Genomic DNA, 24,451 nt, shown 5'->3' on the forward strand with positions numbered 1-24,451 from the left:
AAGATTAATGGATTTATAGTAAAGGAGGATATGTAAATGGCTGGTGAGACAGGGGTGGGGGAAGATACAAGTGATCCACCTTATCCACAAATAAATGACATAAATAATGAACAAAATATTTCATAAACAACCCTCCGTTTATGGCTTACACAACATCCAAGTGTAAACCTTGAATGTCTCCGCTGGGTGGCAGTAGTGGGATGGGTTATTCGCTGCACTGTCTTTGTGTTGGTCACCGTTGGCTATTGCTCGCCTGCCAAAAAGCACCAAAACACACTGGCTTCTCACCATAACATGGTCCGCAGGAGTAGCGTCGATGCTTTTAAAACGTGTCGCTGATAGCTGCAAACAGTTTTCCGAGGTGTACCATCGTAGTTTTTGAGCCATCATTTTTTTATTACATAATGAAGAATTACTCTCAAGAATGACTGATTCTGTTAGGGTCTGCAGCAACCAACGATTGCGCATCTGGATTTGGCCGAGCCGCTCCCACTAGCTAGCGGACAGGCTAGCAGAGCAGAACGCTGTAGCGCTGTCCTCTGCAGTGAATCCAATTTAGCTTAGCTACCCTTTCGTAAACTGTTTGTGTGATATTTTAATGCAACACCACAGATGTGGAGTATCGTCCTTTCACCTTATGTTTGTATTGTATGATTTCTGGAGTCGTAATGTTTGCGAGCTACTTCCTTGTGCATAATCAGCATAAGAATTTTTGTAGTGGCTTTTCTTGAGTCTGGCAGTTTGTAGTAATCCTTGTAATCTGATCATTAAGCCTAATGGGTTGTTACTGCAGGGTGAATGGCACTGCAGTTGACATATGACTCATAGCGTTTTAAATTGGACCCTTTCAGTGGCATAAGACTGCACAGCGAGACCTGAGAACAACTAGGGGGACTAAGATTGCGCTTTGATGTCCATAAGACATTCCCTTGTATCCAGTTAGCATAGTTTAGTTGTTATATGTGGTCGATAAACTTAACTTAAGACATATATGGTCTTCATATATGCTGCAAATGTTTAAGGTCTGTTATTAGGAGACCAACACCCACCTTGCTCTTTCCCTTTCCATCCTTCAGGCAGTGCCAATGATGGCCTCCCCCCTCCCTGTCTCCTTCATCCTGGTGGTTCTCCTGTTGGTCAAGTCACCTGTGTGCCAGGCAGGGGCCTGTAAGGGCCACAGGCAGGTTTTGAGGGGACCACCTGGCTATGTGACAAGTGGAGGAGGAAACTCTCTCAATGGGAATTGCGAGTGGCTCATCAAAGGTGGAGAAAATGTTTTTTGTCATTATTTTTTGTTGTTTTCTGTGATTGTTCAAAGTGATATTTATCTAATTCTTCATATCTTTCAGCTCCCAGCAACAGTCACCGCATTATCTTGAATTTCATCTTCATGGACACAGAGTGCACTTATGACTACCTTTTTGTGTATGATGGGGACTCCTACCAAAGCCCCCTGCTAGCCAGTCTGAGTGGCAACAAGGTGCCCCAGCCCATTGAAGCAAAGTCTGGCAAGGTAACCAAGAAAAGATACCACAGCTGAAAGGCCAGGGTGATTCTTGACACTCCATTAGCATTGAATTCTAACTTAATTTGTGTTTTGATGCATGCTCTATCATCCAGGTAAGTAAATCTCCAAAAGTTGATTCTGTTCATCTGGCTGTAGCCTCATACCACAGGCTATACCCAGGGGAGTCTACACCAAGACTGTATGGTTTACCGAAAATACATAAACAGGGTTCACCTTTAAGACCGATTGTCTGTATGATCAACTCGGTCACCTATAACATCTCCAAGTTTCTGGCTTTGATCCTCAACTATGGGCTCAAAATGTGGTCATAAATATTTTGTACTTGTAAATCAGTTTTGTACTTGTAAATCAGGATTTGTGTGTGTAAAAAAGATTTGTATGTGTAAAAAAGATTTGTATGTGTAAAAAAGATTTGTGTGTGTGTAAAAAAGATTTGTATGTGCGTAAAAAAGATTTGTGTGTGGACTTAGCCAAAAAAAAACCCTGCAAGTTACAAGTACGAATTTTGACCCTATTTTTCTTCCTTTCATCTGATTGGTCAATGTCATGTCAATCACAAATGTAACAATCCAGTCAGAGAACAGATGGGTTTGGCTGTCGGAGGGGCACTTTTTTGAACTGCAGGTCCTTGAAGGGTAATACAGTTTGAAGCTGGAGGATCTCTATATAAATATCCGATAGCAGCTAGTCAACCCGCTGGTGGGCAGCTCTGAACACCACATCCAGAACACTCTGGATTTTGTTGAGAAGGTGAGAGATGTCATTATGGAGGCAGATGAAACCATGGTCTCGTACGACGTTACATCTCTCTTCACTTGCATCCCAGTCACGGAAGTGTTGGAGGTAGTCCGTAAGAGATTACAGGTTGACCCCAACCTCAGCAACAGGACCACTCTCAGCATCGACCAAGTGTGTTTGCTTTTGGAACTGTGTCTTCATTCCACCTACTTCACATACAAGGGTCAGTTCTACAGGCAGAAACATGGGTGTGCCATGGGCTCCCCAGTTTCACCCATCGTGGCCAATTTGTACATGGAAGAAGTGGAAAAGAGGGCTTTTCTATCCTACCCTGGAACACCACCAAGCCATTGGTTCAGATATGTGGATGACACCTGGGTAAAAATCAAATCTCAGGACGTACCACAATTCACGGATCACATTAACTCGGTGGACCGACACATCAAATTCACCAGAGAGTATATGAAAAGTGGCAGGTTAGCCTTCTTAGACTGTGAGATTTCCATCAGTAATGGGGGACATCTAAAAGCTGATGTGTACCGTAAAACTACACATACGGATCAGTATCTAAGGTTTGACTCTCATCATCCACTGGAGCACAAACTGGGTGACATCAGGACGCTACAACACAGAGCGAACACCATCCCCACAGACACAGCGGCCAGGGAGGCAGAAGAACAGCACATCAAGAAGGCCCTGAGTAAATGTGGTTATCCCAGCTGGACTTTTGTCAAAGCTGGAAAGGCACCTAAAGAAAGCTCCAGGAGAGAAGGACAACCGCTGCCCAAGCGAAAACCTGTAGTGATCCCATATGTGTCAAAAGTATCAGAGGAGTTGAGATGCATTTTTTCTAAACACCGGGTCTCTGTGGTTTTTAAACCCCAAAGCACACTGCGCTAAAAATTGGTCCACCCCAAGGATCAGGTCCCCCGACACAAACAGAGTAACATAGTGTACGCTGTTAAGTGCCAGGAGGATTGTCAGGATTTATACATCGGGGAAACCAAACAACCTCTGGCACAACACAGAAGAGCCACCTCATCAGGCCAGGACTCTGCAGTCTATTTACACCTACAGGCCAGTGGACACTCTTTCAAGGATTAGGATGTACACATCCTGGACAGGGAGGAACGCTGGTTTAAGCGCAGAGTCAAGGAGACCATTTACAGAAAAAGAAAAGACCATCTCTGAATCGAGGAGGGGGCCTAAGGGTACATCTTTCGCCATCTTACAATGCTGTGATTGCAGCCATTCCAAACTCTCTGTGAATGGTACTCATGGCCATTGATCAGTGTTCTTTGATCAGTTGGTTTTGGCCAGTGGTTGTTGATCAATGATCATGAAAATTTGCATAATTAAGATTAAGGAACTGACCTCCTAGCCCATTGTTCCTTCAGTGGGCTGGTTTCAGTCATTATGCAAATGTACTGTTTATAAGATTGGGGAAACCTGCAGTCAGCTGAGACTGAAGAAGTCACTTGGATGAGTGATGAAACGTTTCTCCCACAAAACGCTACGTCCAGATGAACAGAATCAACTTTTGGAGATTAATTTGTGTTCACTGTTAAACTGTGTTTGTTCCAGATGCTGCTTCATCTCTTCAGTGACGCTAATTACAACCTCCTGGGTTTCTTTGCATTTTACACCTTCTCTTTGTGCCCTGGAGCGTGTGGCGGTCATGGCCGTTGTGATTCCTCTACATCAAAGTGCCATTGTCATCAGGGTTGGGGTGGGCCCTCATGTACAACCCCTCTGTGCACTCAAGCTTGTTCTGTGAACGGCCAGTGTGACAAGGTAAGAGTAGGGATAGGGATGATTAAATGAACACACACACAAAAAATATATACTATAGCCGTACAGTAACTCGTTTCTCAACCTGATTAGGTTATTCATTTGTGTGCTGTGATAAAACTTTTCATATTTGCCTTCATTCATTTATTTATTTTTTTCAGAAAGGAGAGCGTTGTGTGTGTAAGCCAGGCTTCGTGGGTCAAAGCTGCCAGCTTGGTCTCTATAATGACAGCGGTGCAGGGAAGTGGTGGCGTGTGAGTGAAGAAAACCCCTACACACCTCCCAGGACAGGTTCTGCAGGCGTGTACCTCTCCTCCACAGGAGCCATGTACCTCTTTGGCGGTAAGAGCAACATACAGTTAAATTCCACTGATACAATGTTTTCTGTTTAGAAAACAACATTTTTAACACACAAGACAACGGCAAGGTTTTTGACTCTGATTCTTTAGTATATGTTAATAAATCATAACTCAACACAATTTGTTGTTGTGTTACATATTAACCATCAGTGATATTGATGTCTTTGTTATAGCTGAATGTTCACGTCTGAGTCATCAGTCTCATATCTCATTATTGGCCTTGTTTGAATAATATTTTGCTTATCTTCTTTGCAGGATTTGATCTGAACAGAGCTCTTGGTGACTTGATCAAATACAATTTCACATCCAACCAATGGGAAAGCAGGTCTTATGGTCATTCACCTGTAAGTGAACACACTCAAACAAGTGCTGTTTTTCTTTCCTTCTGCTATTGCATTTGCTTTGTCATTCTCTATGCAAACAAGTGTTCAAGTTACTGTCAGCACTTTACAGTAAATTGATCCTCAAAATGTCATGTAGGCAAGAAATCTAGTTTCCTTAATCAGGAGAATGGATTCAAAGATTTTCTCTCAACGAGGAGGTGTATCACTTCTCCTGTTTTTCACCTGGAGACAGCGTTTGCACTGTAATCTGCCTTTGGTGGCTTTTTGGCAGCAACTGTGACATTCACTAGTAGAACTGACACACAAAACAAAACTATCGACTGCACTACACACAAACTGCACAACACAACACACTAAGCACACAACAAACACGGTAAACGTCACAAATCTCTCACGTCTCAAAACTCGCTATCTCTCTTTCTTTCGCTCTCTCGTTCGCTCTCACCGGCGTCACTCCTAAAACTCCTTCCTCTTCCTAAACAGTGCCACATGTTGCCATATAATTTTTTGATTGGTCGACTTGGTACACTTAAACACCAATAGGGAAGGGGTATTTTTTCTTTTTTCTTTGCTTGCTCACAAGCAGAGAGTGCTTGCTAGGGCTGTCCTTAGAAAATGCTGTTTTTACAGTTTCTTCCCCCTCTAAGTACAAATGTTTTATTCAGAACAGTGGTGTATATTTTTATCATAATTCTGGTTTTACATGGTCATCAACACAATTTAAAAACAGGTATATAGTTTGAAGTCTGCACTTTCAACCCAAGTTGAAATGGAGACTCTGGGTCGCTGCATCTTCTTGCTGTGTCGTCTGAAATTGGTCATGTGATTTTGACGCACCAGCGCGTCCATCGACCCCAGAGGGTTAAAATACAGAAATATATAACTAACGAAAACGGAAATATACCAGTTGCACAAAGTTGGTCTCTACAGCTGTGTAATATAATTTGTAATATTTTAATACAAATGTTTGTTTTTTTTCACTCCAACAACTCAGTCAATGCAGTTCATTCTTAACAATTTTAAAAAAATGCTGCTCTCTGGTTGCTGTCCATAGTTACTGTCCAAACATATGACCTAATCTGACCATAGCACAACTGTTTGACCAGTTTTTGACAGTTAGCAGTTAGCAAGGACACAGACAGCTCCAGACACCATGGATGGTCCTGTCTCTTAGACTTATATGAAGTGTGCCTGAAGGGCACATGGTAGCTAGTGCTCTGTGATGCAGTGTTTCCATGGATGCATTCATCCAGTCACAAAAGACTGGCAGGCATGCAGAGATCTGCACGAATCCTTAAGGGTCACCATCTAGTGTTGAAATTTCCATCACTTGGATTTAAGTAGATCCTAGCAAACTTGTGGATATCAAAACTTTTAACATGCCTTTCTTGTTTTCTTTTATGTATTTATTTATTTTTGTTGTTCAGTGCTGATTGACCATATTTAATTAATGCCACTTTGTGGTGATAGAGTATTACATTCTACTGATTGCTTGTTAAAAACAAGGGTAAATGGATTAAGTCAAGAATATTTGCTTAATAATGTTGTAACTGTTTAAGAATTTATTTTTTAATTTATCAAACCTGTTTACCAAATGTGAATTGTTATTTTTTATAGAAATCACTTTATTGCAGTGTATACTCTGCTCACTCACTTTTCTTTAATATACCCTATTTGTTTGCACATGTAAACATAGTCGATGGGAATTCTATTATTCTCATCTTTTGTTTAACATCTCAATCGTATTCCTTTCCTTCGTGCTCTCTTTGGCTCTCCTACTCTGTCAGGTGGCTCGTCATTCCCACACAGCAGTAGAGTATATGGGTAAAATGGTTATCTTTGGTGGAGAGCTAGCCAACGGCTCCCTGGCCAATGATGTGTGGATGTACCGGCCTCTCAATGATGACTGGCAACAGCTTGGCTTTTCCACTTCACCTGGTGCTCCTAAACTGGCTAATCACGCTGCAGCTATAGTAGACAGTTATCTCTATGTGTTTGGAGGTGGGTTCGCACGTATACTGTCACGTTGCACTTTGTCTTTTTTTTTATATCAGCATTTTTAATCCACTAAGAAATGAACAAACCCAAATTTGTTTCCCAGGTCGTACTGAGGAGGACATGTTTTCCTCAACTCTGTATCGGTTCGGCCTGCATGGCTCTGGACGGTGGGAGACGGTTCAGCCCACAGGTGGGAAGCCACCTGCCACTGCTGGGCACTCCATGGTCTTCCACAGCCCTTCCAGGACATTGCTTGTCTATGGAGGGCACAGGCCTATCACTGCCAGGTATGTACCTTCTCCTACATTACAGTAATGACAATACATTGGTTTTAGGTATCTACTGATGTTGAGTATTAATCTGGATTGAGAGGAGAGTGGGAATCTGTCTTTTATGTATAAGACCACATCACACTCACTTAAACATTGCTTTCCTAAGTTTACTAATTATACGATTAGTTTAGTCTATGTTATGTTATCAATCCCTCCTGCTAGTGATGCACTGCTGCTGACATTTTGTGTAAGCATCACATATTATGTTCCCTAGTTTGGCTCATTGTCACTGATGTCCAATTTAGCTTTTTAAGTTAGTATTGGACCAATTTTTAACCAGTGGATCCCAACATAATAAGAAATATTTGATCCCAAGATTTAATTTTTTTGTGATAACTTGCTACACGAAGATAGTTAAATGCTACAGAAAAATCCAGGAAGTGGGGATTTAAAAAAATGACAACTTATAGACACTAGAAATACACATACTCTATATGTTTCTTAGGTTTAGTGCCAGGGTGAACAAAATAGTCGTGTTCCATGTGGATCGACGATTTTGGACATCCTTCCCTTCGCGTTTCGCAGCAACTGGCCCAAGAGAGCGAGCTTTCCATTCAGCCACTGTCATCGGAAACTACATGGTTGTCTACGGTGAGTCCTGAGATAATTAGCAAAGTTTGTTTCATAATCAGTCCAGCCATGTTTATATTTATCTCTGTTTGTCTTGCAGGAGGGAATGTGCACATTCATTACCAAGAGGAAAAGTGCTATGATGAGGAAATCTTTTTCTACCATCTGGGTTGTCACCAGTGGGTCTCGGCAAAGGAGAAACTCGGTGAGTATGAAAATGAAAGCTCAGTCGACTTCTAGATTGCACCTTACTTGTTTTATTTATTTTTCTAACGCATTATATTTTATTTGGTCTTGAAATGGTCGTGATTAGACAGCCAAATAAAGTCCACTTTGTATATGTAGATGAAATAAACACTAAATGTCTTTATGCTCCATGGTGAGCATATTTGTACAAGCCTAAGGACAATCAGAAGGGTTTGGGGCTAAAATCTGTTTGAGATCTGAGCAGGTTGCACAAATGCACAAGTTTATTTTCACTTCTCCTTTTTACTTCAACATTTTTCATTTTCATCATTTTCAGTTTTTTCCTGAGTGGGTAGCCTCTTGCCAGAACTCTGAAATGCGAAGGCACATGCAGTTGCAGTTTTTGTTGTTGTTGTTTTACATTTGTTTATTTATTTAAGGTCCATTTTAAACATCATCCATCTTAGTGATTATTACCTGTGCATGTGAAGTGTTCACAGAAGGTGGAGATGCTGTGAGGGGGCGTTACTCACATGTTGCTGCAGTGATGGAGGGACGAGTGTTGCTGGTTGCTGGAGGTTACAGTGGCGTTGCGCGTGGAGACCTTGTGGCTTACAAAGTTCCCCTTTTTGTCAGTAGCGACCAAGGTGACAGGGTGAGTGAAAGCGCTGTAAACCAATAGTATTTGGAAGACTGGCTGTGGCTGGAAGAATCTCAGTGGCTGAAAATTATGTTGATCAAGAGGATATAGTAGTAATGAAATAGTTGTGTGTGTTTGTTTGTTTCATCATCAGGATGCTGTTTGTGCTGAGGCAGTAGATGAAAGTATGTGCCTGAAGAACCCAGAGTGCAGCTGGTGTGAAGGCCGCTGTCGAGAGTACCAGCCCACTAACCCGGTAACACTTCTCTCAGCCTTTTTGTTAAATTGTAACAATGCCTGTTTTTTTGTTTTTGTTTTTTTTTGGGGGGGGGAGGAGATCCATTTTTACATTTCCAGAAATCTAATCCTTTCCTTTTCAGACTGTTTACAAAGTGCATGTTCTGTTTTCTGGTCGCAGTGTGGAAGTACTGGTTGCTTGGGCCTTGCTCGCTTCCTGTCTGACTGCCAGTCCTGTCTGGTGTTCAGTGGCACTCCAGCTTCTCTGGCCCGTGCCCCTGGTGAATTTGGCTGGTGTGTTCAGAATGAGTCCTGCCTACCAGTGTCAGGTGAGACCCAGGGAGGGAGGAATGAGGGCAGAAGAAAAGGGTCAAGACTGGAAAATGATGTTGGGAGTTGACATGGGAGGGACGTAATTGACTGGTGTTTGGTGTGTTTCAGAGGTGAAGTACAGTGACTTGGCTACACCCAGCTGAGACTGGACAGGCTCCTCAAACCACGGTTTGACTCGCCTGTCTAGTCACATACTTCTGGTGCAGTGAGGTCATTTTACTCCTTCAGAACACACGTCAAACAAGAGTCACCAATTACATTCATTTCAGTACAGTAGTGCACAGTAGAAAGCTGCTGTAATATGAGATTTAAGAGGCCCGATGTGTGGGGGTATTTTGGGTTTTTTTTGTGTATGTGCTGACCTTTCCCTCTCGGTCTCACAGAGCGAAGTGCGTGCCGTGTGGACCAGATCTCAGGGGCGTACGGCTGGTGGGGGGAGCGTACCCTTTTCCTAACCTCCCTCCACTCCTGTCGCACCGAGAACTATGTCCCGGGACTGCACCTGCTCACCTTCCAGCACCCCATAACGACTCCCAGCCTGACCAGGTACGGAGTCCAAATGTATTGATTTTACCAGTTGAGCCTGTAACTACTTCCCTCTCTGCTTATACTTACTCCTCCTTCCTGCCACCAATATTGCATTCGAGTTTGGATATAATGATTCTCTATTTGTTATTTTTTCTTTGTGCTTTATGCTTGTTAACCTCGTCATGTCTCTTTTTCTTTTTCTCTGTTTGTTTTGGGTAGAAAGGATATTTTTGTTCAAGTAGTTTGTGAAACTGTGTGGAGCCGTTAGTAGAGAATAGTGCCTCTGTTGATGTGTTTCCACTTCCATCATCCTCCACTGTCGTCCATCCTCATCACCCCTCACATTAGGTAACCATCCTCCGCACCGCCACCATCATGCTTGGCCCCACCACAGAAATGGACGTAGCCTTACAGTTTAGGGGGTTTGTCCATCCATTGTGGGGCGGGCCTCCACCTGCACCCCCTCCTACAGAGACTGTCTCCATGTGGGCTCGCATCCAGAGGTTTCACTTTGAGGCTCGAATGGCAACAGGACCCAACTCCAGCCAGATGGTGAGGATAAGTGCATGTCAGCTGTAATCTTTATTTCTTTTTCTTTCTTTTATTTCAGCAAATTGAAATACCTTTTGTCTCTTTTTTAAATCCTTCACTGGATTTGTAATAGATTAGATAATAAAATTAAGTAATTTAAATTTCATATGGACAAATATTGGAAGGCTTTAGAATTCTCAGTGAAAGCCAATAACCTTGTACCGAGGGCTGAGTGTTGTGATTGAACGTTTTTTACTGTTTTATCCATATTTTCTTCATGTCCAATTTTGTATGCATTGTGAACCCATTTGCTGATCAGGAGGTGGTGGGTCGCTGGGCAGCTCAGCAGGAAAAGGAGCTGAAGCTCCTGACTCGACCAGATGGGAGTCGACTTTTCTCTAACCTCACTCGGGGAAACCATTACCTTGTTCAGGCGGAGGGCTACCTGAACAACTCTGGCTCAGGACAGACAAGTGAGATGGCCTTGATTTGGAACAGAACGTTGCCTGAAGGAAGTGTGAGTTTAACTTTAGCAGCAAAACTAATTTATGCAAAATTCCTTTGTGATTTTTCTTAGATCGTGAAACAAGCATAGTGTTAATACCCTTTCCTTTACATCTCCTTCTAGGAGATCAACTTCCTATTCTTGGAGCCGTACCGCTCAGGTTCCTGCTCAGGGTACATGTCCTGTCTGGCCTGTCTGTCAGACCAGTCTTGTGGCTGGTGCCCGTCTTTGTCCCGCTGTCTGCTGCGTGACAGCCCAGACCTCGAACCCTGCCCTGAGGGCCAGAACAGTGAAGGGAAGATGGAAGGTCAGCGCCATCTGCTGTTGGCACCCCAGCACTGCACCATGTGTAAAGAGTACACAGACTGCTCTGCTTGTACTCAGGTACAACACAGATGCACATAAAAACTGACATTGTCTGCCATTCTGCTGACTTGTATACCATAACTGTATTGTTGACTCATGCTGTGCTAACTTTGATTGTAGGACCCTTATTGTGAGTGGCAGATAAACTCCAGCAAGAAAGGCAACTACCAGTGCAGTCGGCGGGGAAGAGTAGATGGATCCATACGTGATCCAAGGGGGTGTCCTAAATTGTGCAACCAGTAAGTTGAAAAATAATATTCATTTTAGATATTATTTTAGGTCATACAAACATCTGCAGCTCATCTTTTCTACTGTACTATCACTTTCTTTTACAGGAGAAAGACATGTGGTGAATGCCTTTCCAACTCCAGCCTCTGTGCGTGGTGTGAATCTGCTCAGGCCTGCTTCCATTTTGCTGCCTACCTCACAAAGTATCCCTATGGACAATGTAGGGATTGGTATGACAGGTAAGATGAGAACATTGTTAAGATTTTTCAGTTTTTCCTTTTGTTTTATTTATAATCATTATAATATAGTCATTATGTCTATAATGCTGTAATGACTATAATCACTTTCTTTTTCACATTTTAAATGTAAAGCCATGCTTAACATAAACAAATGATACCTAAATTCAGTAAAATCATCATATTAAATATTTTGTAAGATAAGATAAGATAACCATTATTAGTCCCACACGTGGCAAATTTGTTTTGTTGCAGCAGAAAGTGGACAGTGCAAAGGTGTATAGGAAAAATTAAAAACCCATAGCCATCTGCATTTTTTCCTTGCCTTTTTCTGGGCGTTAGCAACTGTACAGTTGGACTGAGATTACATAATTGGCTCTGACATTTCAAGACTGTTCTAACTGTATTTTTATCCTGTGAAATGATGAAATGTGTTTGACTGCCTCTAAAAATTCAAGTTATGTTCTTATGCTCATCCATAAGACTACTGCTGGTCAGGGCTCCTGCTTGTACCGGTCTTATTTATAACTTACTTCTTACTATAACTAATGGGAAATAAGTTCATATTGCTTTTTCTGAGCCTTATTATGATGAGTTGTAGTACTACTAGTAGTAGTAGTATTTCCCTTACATAGCAAGGTCAACACAGACTAAGAACTCCACTTCAATTTAAATTGCAACCTTCACCACATAATCAGCTGTGAATGCAATTTCTTCAATTTAATTAAATTAATTAATTTAATCCTTGTATTTTCAATTTAAAACAAGGATTTTGGATTTGGTATCAAAAGCAGTGGCCAGTATTTGATTAAAAATGGAAGGTTACTGAAGCCTAAACCCTGAAAAGCAGAGAATTCATTCTTTACTTTCCAAATGCTTTCACATGCAGTAAGATGAACAAAAAACACGAGAAACAACACATTTAGATTTTGCCAGACAGTTGAATTGACCCTTTAATGGCAATCAATAATAAAATACTTATTTTTTTGCTTGTCAGTGTTCACTCAGTTCCCCGGTGTAAGCAGTGTTCAGCTTTAAACACATGTACAGAGTGCCTGAGGACTTTCCAGTGTGGCTGGTGTGGTGACTACAATAATCCCACAATTGGAAAGTAAGTATGGCAAACCCATAACAACACAGAAAGTATACAGATTCCCAGAATTGCATATAAGGCAAATGCAATCTTTATATTATCAGGTTGCTGATAAGTTAGCAGTCATTGGGATTTCTGTATATATTTCATATTTTCTGCCCTTCTTTTCAGGTGCTTGAGGGGAGACTGGGCAGGAATGGATGATCCATCAGTGTATAACTGTAGTGTGGCTGTGGCTGAAGCTCGGGCTGCAAAGTGAGATATCTCTCATCATGTTTCTTGTACATATAACCTGAACAAACTGATAGCCAGATGTGTGTGTAGTATATCAGTCCAAGTTTACATTTCTCTTTCTTGCTTCTCTAGCCCTGAACCCCAAACTTCAGCCCCACCGCGCCCCCTAGAAATGGAGATGGAGCATTTGAGTCATGAAGAGCAAGATGCAATCTGGGCTTATGGCACTTGTCCTGATGTAGAGGAATGCAGGCTGGGCCTCCACAACTGTCACCCCTCTGCCACTTGCATCAACACTCCCACTTCATATGAGTGCCGTTGTAAGAGAGGATTCACAGGGGATGGCACACTGCACTGCAACCAAACGTAAGTGCATAAAAATACAGTAATCCATGAATTCCTTCCTTAAATCTCTTAATAAAATCTTTTTATCCGTCTTGCTCATTGAGTTATCTTACTTTGTCCCACAGCTGTTACAATGAGTGTCGTGAGGGCCAGTGTAGCGGCAGCCCACGGTTTGAGTGTGAGTGCGCCCTGGGCTGGACATCTGATCCCGCTACTCTGGTTCTGAGTGGTGTAGAATGTGATGTTGACTGTGGCTGCAACTTCCACTCCACATGTATTACTGCTCCAGGGATCTGTGATGAATGCCAAGGTCAGATTTTGATAAATGGATTATAGTGATTTGATTTCAGTCACTATACATAAAACTGAAACTGTGGGAGGCATTTTGGTGTTTGGTAGATAAAGGCTATTGTGTTGTTTATTGGTTAACATTCACTTGTTCACTTTCAGACTGGACTACAGGGCCTCACTGTGAGCACTGCCGTCCAGGTAGCTTTGGCTCAGCCCTGGCTGGTGGTAGCGGCTGTGTTCCCTGTGAGTGTAACGGACACGGCGACCCTCTCCAGGGATACTGTCACAACCAGACAGGCCAGTGTTACTGCACCCACAACACTCAGGGACCACACTGCGAGTCCTGTCTGCCTGGTTACTATGGAGATCCCAGGTAAAGATCTTCAATATCTTGCTCAGTAGAAACAATTTCCTTGGATGATTTTTAGTGTATTCTGTGATTGTGACTTGTCTGTACTATCCTGTACCATCTAGGAACAATGGAACATGTTACCGCCAGTGCCAGGGCCGCTCTGTCCTGCTGTCCTCCACTTCCTCCACCACTATTCCCCTGTCCTCTTCTTTGGGGTGGCGGAGTGGCACAGAGGGGAAAGGTGGGCTTTCTCATTGCCTGTGGGTCCTCTCTGTGACTGAGAACCTGGCACCCTGTCTGCCAAGACAGTTCTGTCCCCCAGTAGCTCTCACGCTACACCCAGACTCTCATACACATTGTAAAGTGAGTTCAAATAAACACAAATTACTTAACAGCTCACTGTTCCTCAAACTGTGTTCATGACATTCAGGATGCTTTATTTTTCAGAGTTCGTATGTCTACGTGTTCGATGGCCTGCCTCGTTTTCTGGGTAACGGAGTCGTACATTCTGATCACAATCTAATTGGAGCATTTTGTGGCACCACGAGGACTCAGCCTATCACAGTGGAGGCCACTTCAGGTTTATCCTTAACTCATTGATTAATAAATACACTGTTTAAACTACAAAACCAGTTTACATATACACAATCACTCAGCATCGTATAATCATCTCTTCTACCTCCAGGTGTGATCTCAGTCTACTTTGAAGCCAACGTCACTTCAGACAGACCTCAAGGCTTCAATGCATCTTTCTGGGTACGACGGTGTCAGCAGAGCTCTGAGGATGAAGATGGATCTGTATGTCCAGGTGGAGCCCAGTGCCAGGGTGGGCTCTGCCAGTGCCCTCAGGGATATGGGGGACCACACTGTGACCGGCTAGTGTGCCCTCAGGATTGTGGAATAGCAGAAGGAAGAGGAACTTGTAATATAGTAAGAGCTGTGAACTTTTTTTTTTAAGTTTACTTTTCTTAAATTTCCAAGTGTCTCTTTGATCAAAAGTAAAACTTAATTTAATATACTGTGACATTTTTTATTTAGTGCCTTTGTAACGCCCATAAAAACATATTTCTAGTTGTGCACTGTATAATTATTGTTTTTTTTGTTAACCAGGACTTTGTTTGTTTGGTTGGTTGTTTTGTTTTGTTATGTAAGTCAGTTTAAATAAAACACAGAACATTAACCAGCATAACTTTGTTTGTCTTAGTCTCTGGGAGTGTGCGTGTGCTCAGAGAGCTGGGTTGGGTCAGACTGCTCTATTCCTCGAGACTTCAACAGCTTGGTGTGGGAAACCTTACTGGACGCACAGATGACTGTGGTAAGGACCAAAGAAAAATGAACCAGAACAATACTGAAGTGTGCATGGCTGAGACAACGCAGCACATACAAATAAACATTTTGCTTCCCCCCCAACAGAACCAGGCCCACAGGTTCCTCCACAGGATGGGACACTCTCTGGTGTCTGGACCACAGGGAAACCTCTGGATGTATGGAGGGCTTTCTCTGACAGAGGGAATTCTGGGAAATGTCTATAGGTAAGAAAGTGCAACAACAGGCTATAAATGCTTAGACAAAGGGCTTGTAAGAATCAATTTTCAGTAGTATTCATGTTTCAGGGTGGGGCACATGTGACTCAGGAGCTAAAGTAGGTCGTCTATTGGAAGGTGACAGATTAGAGACCTGGGCTACTCTAGACTTCATGTCAAAGTATCTTTGGGTAAAATACTGAAGCCCAAGTTGCACTTGATGAATCTATCAGAGTGAGTGTGTATGAATGCTAGGTTATAGGCACTGTGTGTTTGAATGGGTGAATGGGTATGGTAGTAGAAATACATTTGTACTGCTCAGAGAGAAAAATGCCAATCAGGCAACAAGCCCATCCATTTGTGAAAACTACTGAAAACCTTCTGTCTTATTACTGTGAAAGTGTTATGTGTTTAACTCCTTAAAGGAATTTGCTTGTGTGAATAAAGCAGTGTGTTTGTAAAACACAAATACTAAACACAGACTGTTGAACTGATTGAAAATCTACAGTCACATAATCTACAGTGTGAATATTTCAGAACTCAACATTCGTGTTACCAATTCCATTAAACCAAAAATCAAAATGTAACTTATTCAGATCCAAAGTGAACAATGGTTTGTCCCATATATGCATCTTAAACATTTTGAACTATAATCTACAGCCATGTCTTAGACATTTTAATCTATCACAATCACCTTTATTGGCATAATAATAATCTCCTAAAAGAGAATTATGGATTTGATCAACTGGTCTCTGAATGCTATTGACACCCTTTTCTCAACGAGAAGTCTGGGCTCGGGAGAGCCCGAGTGCCCTGGAGGTACTTTCCCTGCCGGATACACGATGGACGGGTGGCAGAAATGGAGGATCGTGTGCCTGGCGGGACTGTCAATCGAGGACGCTGAAGATATCTACCTATTCGGAACCATGATAACAGGGTTCTTGCTGATCGGAGCTGGCTTGGCCCTGGCTTATCGAAGAATTAAGACAGCGGAACCGGCTGTTCAAACCCCCCCAAGGCTGCCCGCTGGGATTGAAACGATGGGACGAGGCGCGACTTCTCAGAATGGGCTCACTGAGTGCAGCATGGTTAAGATCTTGGAGAAGCTTACGGGTGCCGTGAATAAGATACTTAGAATAAGACCTCTGAGCATACATTGGATTACATCATGGAGAAGTTCACTCAGAATAACACATCTGAGCGAAAGTTGGATCACATCTTGGAGCAGCTCACTGCGGTCGTGAGGTCTCAGAATCTGCTCTTTGAGCACAAGAATGACAAGACCACTGAGCGCAAGTTTGATAACATCATGGAGAAGCTCGCGGCTCTCCAACGGGAGATTGAGAGACCAGTGTTGGACTGTTAGAACAGCTTTGAAATTCTCATGAGTTGTTCGCATAAAAGAAAAACCACCATCATAATGCGGCTATCCCTTCGGCGCCAGCTGTGGGCTCAAGGCTGGAGCCGAACAAAAACTCCCTGATAACGACTGTGTTTAGACTGTTCCTTCCCATTCCGTGCAAGGCCACCTGGGTTGGCTGGAAGACTGTTTACTTAGCCTGGCAGGGTGAAGGACACTGTCTCAGCTGAACTCTGGACACTCACACACATACACATACACTGATACGCACTCACTCATCCCCCCTCCCTTTCCAAACGCCTTCGATGCTTGTTCCCTCCTGGGGAACACGGCGGGTCTGAGCCCGCGCTGGAATAATAGCGCAGGGCAGGATGGCTGCTGTGTTTGCTTCGGATTACTCCTCAGCCCCCACCCAGCCCTGTGGCTTGTCACGTGTTCCATAATGTTGTGCTGTGGACATTTATGTGCCTTTTGTGAAGAGGAGTTTTTTTTGGTTTCCTGTTCTCATGCTGTCCTCCCATAGGAGCCCAGCATGAGTAGAGGTCTCTTTTTTTCCTCTTGTACTTTCCCATTGTAGTGTACATTTCAGTGTTTTTCTGTAAGGCTACCGATCTCCGACCTGTATCCCCATGTGATGTCTGTGTTCTGTGTGTAAGGTCGGGGGGGGTCCCATTTCACTGCAGGGCAACCTGCATGTGGCGAATAAAGCCTTGATTGATTGATTGATTGATTGATTGATTGATTGATTGATTGATTGATTGATTGATTGATAATATTCTCAGACTGTAGCATAGGAACAATAAAACTTACATAACCTTGTTGCATATATCTTGGCAGAGGCATCCAATAACAAGTTGGTTAGGTAATCTCACAGTCACATAGTGCAGTGTTGCCTCTGTGTGTGTGTAATAATTCCTTCTGGTTGGTTTAGATATTCTGTGTTGGAACGTCGTTGGACCCCAATGTTGACAAGCTCTGTGGAAGAAGGGTCGATGCCAAACCCTCGCTACCATCACGCCTCTGCAATGCTGACTCATGAGTCTGGCTCTGGAGCCAATCACAACTTTATGTTGGTAGTAGGCGGGGTCACTCGAGACGGCGTTTCCATGGATACCTGGACTCTCAATCTTAGCAGTTTAGTTTGGAGAGAGCACAAGGTTGATATCTGACTTGATATGGAAATAAAGAATATGTGAAAAAACTTTTTTTTTATTCTTTAACTAATTAATTTTCTTCTGCTGACAGAGCACAGTGCTTCCTCCAGTGGCAGGTCACACTTTAACTGTACGGCGAGACAGCTCTGTGCTGTTGATTGGCGGGTACTCTCCTGAAAATGGTTTCAATCACCATTTACTTGAGTTCAGCCCTCAGTCTGGAAACTGGACCATTGCCCCCCACACTGGCACACCACCTACAGGTTTTTGAAGCCTTTCATAATGTCAATAACTCACTGATGCACTGCTTATTGTTATAACAAAACAGAATCACATTGTGAAAATCTTTTTTTAAAAAGAGACAAATATAGCTCTAAATACTCTTTTCATTGCACATAAACCTATTTTGCTTGCTTTGTTCTTGGATCAGGTTTGTATGGCCACACGGCAGTCTACCATGAACAGACTGATGCCATCTATGTCTTTGGAGGCTACCGCTTTCACGTGGAAAGTGTAGAGCCATCTGCTGAGCTCTACAGCCTGTATTACCCCAACCTCACCTGGTCTTTGCTGGCCACCTCTCAGGGTATTAAGGTAAGAAGTTGGAAAATCCAAGCAGTTGACATCCATCCATCCACTTTAGAAAGATAACTTCTGTATTCCTGCTGTGTCATCTCTCTCCTGTGTAGCCCCTGTCCCGTTTCTTCCACGCTGCTGCACTGATTAAAGACACTATGGTGATTGTAGGCGGCAGGACGGAAGCAGAAGACTACAGTAACTCTGTCTCTCTGTACCAGATCAACTGTAACACCTGGATACAACCAGGTAACTATACATTTCTAGCTGCAGATTAATTTGTAAATCATAAAACATCATAGGCTAACCTCTTTTTATGTTTTTCTTTTAGTGTCAGCTGTTGGAGATCCGGTTAATGGTTCGGTGTCCCTTGCCATGACGAGCTGGGGCGGTCGTCTCTTCCTGTCAGGAGGCTTCAATGGCGTCACCCTTGGCAGACTCCTAACCCTGTCTGTGCCCTCTGACCCCTGCGCCCTTCTTCCCACACCAGAGGCTTGCAACACCACCACAGGCAGCTGCATATGGTGTAGAGGGAGCTGTGCTTCTTCTGACACTGCTGAGAGGTAACACATTGTTTGACAGCAACTCTGAGCTTGAAGTTATGTGCAGCTATGAAATAAAATGCATATGACATTCACTTCTGTTCCTTGTTTTCCATCAGAATGGAATGCTTCACTGGACAGTCTCCCTGTTCTCCAACCCCTCGTGAGCCAGACCAATGTCGCAGACTCAAGACATGCAGTGAATGCCTTGCACGACACCCTAAAACATTTTCCAGTCCATCCCAGGTAACATGTAATGCTCCTTCTCAAACACAGTTAATCACTCAAAGAGAGACCGTAACTGTGAACTAAAGTCTGTTCTTAATAAATTCCCCAGCCTGTTTTACAGTGTAAGTGGTGCACAAATTGTCCAGAGGGGGCTTGTATCAGCAGCTCTCTCAGCTGTACAGCTGTACAAGACTGTCGAATCAACCAGAGAGAGATCTTCCTGTCCAGCAACTGCACTGAGACTAGCTGTGAGGCTTCTGACTGCCCCAAGTGTACAGCTTCTGGAAAGTGCATGTGGACTCGCCAGTTCAAACGCACAGGTACCCAGGTTCAGATAATTTGTGTGTTACAGAAAATGAATTTTATGATTAATAAATCTTTTCCAATAAGAAATGTCGACCCCCTTCTTTTTTTTTTTCCCTCTCCTCCAGGCGAAACGAGGCGCATCTTGAGTGTGAATCCCACTTATGACTGGACATGTTTCAGCTACGCTCTGCTCAAAGTCTCACCCATGCAGGTGGAGTCATCCCCTCCTCTGCCGTGCCCTCCGCCATGCCACAGTCTCCATAACTGCAGCCTTTGTCTGAGCTCCAATGGCTCTGATGGGGGCTGGCAGCACTGTGTGTGGAGCATGGCCCTGCAGCGGGTAAGATTTGAATTAGAGCAATCGAACCATGTCACATCATCAAGATAACACCTGTATGAATTCCTACATGATATAAAATGTCACGTCATAATATCACTGCTAAAACAATGCAATTTAATACATAAAAAATGAGCTACTTCAACAACCTCCAACAAACCTTAATACTTGGCAAAATATGCAAGAAAATAGTTCCAACTGAAGGTGGAAACGACCAACGTTTCACCAGTTGAAGCAAAAACACTAACAAGTGCAAACAGGATATGAAGGAGGCAATATTAGCGATTGGTGTCGTGCTGTCAAAGTGTGAAAGAACCACTCTACCCAGTGTCGCTGTAGCACTCGCTAATTTCACTCGCAGGTTGCACATGACAGAAAGAACAAACAGTGGATGTAGTTGACTTTTATTTGGCTAAAGATATGATGCCAATACAGATTGTGGTGAAAGGGGCTTTGACCAGCTGGTAAACACTTTACTCAAGAAATGATATCCCAGGTAGAAAACATTTTTCACTTTCTCATGTAACAAAGTAGTGGTTTACATGTTCTCCTAACAAGTAGCAGATCCCTATCCCAATTCTGGGTGGATAGCTTTATGGTTGCATCAGGAAGAGTGTCTAATGTAAAAATCTACCAGATCAAACATGATGTGGCGACTCCTTGTAAGTGAGGGAGCAGTTGAAATTAGCTCTGATCATGCATTATTTAACACTAGCTAAGCTAAATTTTTGTGCTTAGGTTTGACTTTACTCTCACTGTTTGTGGTGCTGTGTCACTACTATTGCACTGTGTTGCTGCTACCGCTGGCACCTTGTTTTAGAAGATTCACATTTCAAATTAGTAAATTTGGCATCAGTAGTAGCTCATTGGAAAAGGAGGATAGATAATGCAGTTCATTTATTTACAGTAATAAATGCTGCTGTGTGCAACCATTCTTAAAATGTTCCTATATTTTTTATGTTGTAGTGTTATCATTAAAACATAAGTTTTCTGAAAATATCGTGACATAATTTTGAGGCTGTATCACCCACCCCTAATTGGAATGTTGGACTTTAAGTTAATTCATTTTCTTTTTAATTTAAATATGCAAATATCTTTCCCCTTCCTGTAGTGCATGAGCCCATCTTTTGTGCCCCTCCGGTGTGAGGCAGGCCAGTGCGGTCGACTGCTTTCTAGGGGAGACTCCTGCTCTCCCCAGTGCTCCCAGCTCACTCAGTGCTCCCAGTGCATTGCTAGGCCTCAGTGTGGTTGGTGTTCTTCTCGCGGGGGCAATGGGGCTGGACGCTGCCTACAGGGAGGACTTGATGGTGAGAACAATGTTAAATTTTGAAGAAGCTGAGCATCTTAGCATGTAATGAGTGGATTGTTTTGTTATTTATCGGCATACCTCTGTTTCTTGTTTTTCTGTCTTTCTTTTTTTTCCCACAGGTGTGAGTGAGGGTGTTTGCCCTTTGACAAACAGCAGCTGGTCTTTCCTCCATTGTCCAGAGGAGGATGAATGCGCCAACAGTCATCACAACTGTTCCTTTAGGAACACCATGCATTTGGGAAATGCATAGTGGGCATGCTGTAGTCTATGTTGTAGTTCATAGGTTTCATTTCTCCTTTCACTGGGGTGAAAACACCTTGTGTTTTATATGGGACTGCAACATATTTTTAACCTTTGCTCTCCCTTCCCACATACTGAAAAAATGTTCTACAGTTTGATTACCTTTAGTTTTATAAAATCAGCACCCTAAGGCAAGATGGTGTTCTAACATCTGTGTTCTAACAAAACCTTTCATTAGGCGTCTCCTGCGGGCTAAAGTGTTATTTGGTTTCCACGCTGCAGCAAAGTGGAAAAAATGTTGTCACTGCAGATTTCAAAGGTTGTGCAGATTTCTTTGGAATAGGTTTAAAGAAAACACACACATTTAAGAAAAAATACATTTCTTTACATCCTTTTCAGCACTTGAAGGGTGTCCCTCATTTTTCCACACAAACAAACTCTTTGTCCTATATTTAGTTTGTTTGAATCTGCTCATCCTGCTCCTCACCAGATATTTATTGTTCCCTCCAGGACCACTAGAGGCCAGTACTTCAAAACACAGTGAGTAGAGCTGCTTCCCGTTAGTGATGGGATTTCCGGCTCTTTTTAGAGAAGCGGCTCTTTCGGCTTGGCTCACTAAAAAGAGCCGGCTCTTTCGGCTCCCAACTGGCTCTTACCTAACCAACTGGCTTCAACGTATGGAAGAAAATGCAGTCTCATGTGAAATATTGTGAGTACGTTACACGGTGGGATTTTGGAACAATGGAACTGCCTTTATTGCCCGAAATATACACAAATTTTAGAAGGCCCCATTTTTACTTTGAACCACCAGTTGGTAACATTTCCACCTTTTGAAGACACACATGCGCTAGAATGCATCTCATAGGCTAAATTTTATTATAACAGCCTTGCCTTGGCTGTCTTTGAGTCCAGACCTGGTCAGTGTGAAGGAAAGCTCAGAGCGGCTGACCGTCCCCGATAACCCAGAGCGCTTTGATCCCTGCGTCTTTGTCCTAGGTGCTGAAGGTTACACCTCCGGGAAACACAAATGGGATGTCCTTGTAGGTGACAACCCCAAGTGGATAGTGGGAGTGTGCAGAGAGTCATTGCCGCGTAAAAAGAAGTTTACAGTCGCAACAAACCGCGGTGTGTGGGCCTTAGGACTGAGCAAAGGGGTGTATAATGTAATGACAACTAAACGTGAAGAGCTGCAGCTTCAGCAGCGACCTGAAAAGATTCGAGTCAAGCTTAATATAGAAAAGGGAGAGGTGTCATTTTGGGATGGAGGGTTAGGGAAGCACCTGGTCACACTTACACACAAGTTTGGAGGTGCGATATTTCCCATTTTTGGTCCCGGCCTCCATACCTCGCCCATGGATCTGGTTCCAGGAAAAATAGCTATACACATGTCAACAACCCAAGATAAGGTTATTGACGTAAAGATGCAAGATTGAAAATCAATGATGAAAAACTTTTAAAAGCAAGATAAACTCGACAAGCCTTTACCAGTCGATCAGGGGTAACGAGAACATCAAATAAAAGTTTAAAAGAATAAATCTGCCAGTAGATGAAACATCAGTTTAAGTATAAAGATGAAAAACCACAACCACAGTAAGGATGTGGTTATTTATGTCTGAGCAATGAGTTATCAGCCTGTGGTCCACACACAGACACTCATACTTTCTGTCCCGTCTGTACTCATAGATGTATTTTGTTGTTTCTTTCTTTTTTCTTTGTTTTCATTATGCATTGCATTGATGGAAGATTTCAGGCCTTATTGATTTGTTTATGAGTTCACGGAGTTGCCTTTACACAGCTTGTTTTGCACAACTGTTTTCTGGCCCTCTGCACCTCCCTACCCTCGTGTTTTGAGCGTAGTTAATGTGGCCAAACAGAAACAAAACACATGACGAAAACAAAGGATTGGACTGATAGCTTTTTATTTATTTTTTTAACCCTTCAAGGAAATAAAGGGGATGATGGTGATTAAGTTTGAAACTTCACTGTTATATCTAAAGTCACTTGCTTCTGGGTTTTAGGGGATGTTATTGTAGTTGTTGTTAGCCTTTGATTCAATTTGATTTCTGTGAGGAATCAGAACATTTTCTCAAATATACACTTAAAAAAACGCATTTCAAATGTTTTTGGTGATGCTGATGTTTTGGATTAAAATGCAAAATGAAACTGCTGATTGTTGGGATAGTTAGACTCCTATGCTGGCTATCATTCACTATACTAAGTTCATGCTTAGCAACACTTTGTGATATAAAATATACTACTGCAGTGTGTAACCTCAAAACATTAACAATTGTGTGTCAGTCTTCAATTAAAAACAGTTTCAAATTAAATGTGTGTTGACTTCTTTTCAAAACATTTACAAACAGTATGGGGAACTTTATTCAGCAGGGAACAGAGGAGTTCAGCAGTGGTGAAAATAATACTGTAACATGTTATTTTGCAGAAAATCAATAAGTGCTTATAGATACCCAAACAAACAAAAAGCAAGAACATAAGAGGGAGAATGAGAATGACAGTGGGACAGATATAGCCGTGTAGACGCAAGGAGTAGAGGTAGTGACGGGAGATGAGTTTAAATACCTGACATCAACGGTCTGCACAAGAGCAGTGAAGAGAGTCCAGGATGGAGATGAGAATCGGGGGTAATTTGTGACAGAAAGGTAAGAGACAGAAAGAAGGTTCAGAATAAGGTAGTGAGACCTGTGATGTGTTGCTCTGACAAAAAGGACAGGAGGCAGAGTTGAAGATGCCAACATTTAGGAGCAACCAGAATGGACAAGATTAGAAATTAATTTTCGAGAGGAACAGCTTAGGCTGAGCAGTTTGGAGATTGAGGTCGACAGACAAGGCTGAGACAGTCTGGACAAGTGCAGAGGAGGGATCGTGGATGTATTGGACTAAGGTTGAATATGAAGCTGTCAGGTAGGAGGAAAAGAAGAAGAGCTCATTGAAGATTAATGGATGTATAATGAAGGCAAACGGCTGGTGAGACAGGAATGGGGGAAGATACAAGTAGATGATCCGCTGCTGAAACCTCTAAAGGCATTCACTTTATCCACAAATAAATGACATAAATAATAAGCAAAATATTTAATAAACAACCTGCCGTTTATG

General features: G+C 42.7%; 1 protein-coding gene across 1 annotated transcript; it reads left to right on the forward strand.

Annotated features, from left to right (window-relative positions):
• The first annotated feature begins 235 nt into the window (after positions 1-235).
• LOC116309522 (multiple epidermal growth factor-like domains protein 8) lies at positions 236-23,667 on the forward strand. Its single transcript, XM_039619733.1, is given in 40 exon segments — positions 236-361; positions 1,077-1,263; positions 1,350-1,513; positions 3,851-4,060; positions 4,219-4,399; positions 4,672-4,760; positions 6,548-6,761; positions 6,862-7,045; positions 7,536-7,681; positions 7,761-7,865; positions 8,338-8,501; positions 8,641-8,742; positions 8,905-9,052; positions 9,440-9,577; positions 9,580-9,602; positions 9,933-10,136; positions 10,435-10,632; positions 10,744-11,004; positions 11,107-11,225; positions 11,322-11,453; positions 12,448-12,561; positions 12,715-12,798; positions 12,910-13,143; positions 13,248-13,432; positions 13,573-13,786; positions 13,888-14,128; positions 14,213-14,345; positions 14,451-14,695; positions 14,970-15,080; positions 15,179-15,297; positions 17,580-17,805; positions 17,894-18,065; positions 18,233-18,396; positions 18,492-18,627; positions 18,710-18,941; positions 19,040-19,166; positions 19,258-19,468; positions 19,580-19,794; positions 20,903-21,098; positions 21,220-23,667. Coding segments are annotated over 40 exon segments (6,504 nt in total). The 5' UTR covers positions 236-316; the 3' UTR covers positions 21,351-23,667.
• Positions 23,668-24,451: the final 784 nt, after the last annotated feature.

The sequence above is a fragment of the Oreochromis aureus genome, linkage group 11, assembly GCF_013358895.1.
Source record: "Oreochromis aureus strain Israel breed Guangdong linkage group 11, ZZ_aureus, whole genome shotgun sequence".
Classification (NCBI taxonomy): domain Eukaryota; kingdom Metazoa; phylum Chordata; class Actinopteri; order Cichliformes; family Cichlidae; genus Oreochromis; species Oreochromis aureus.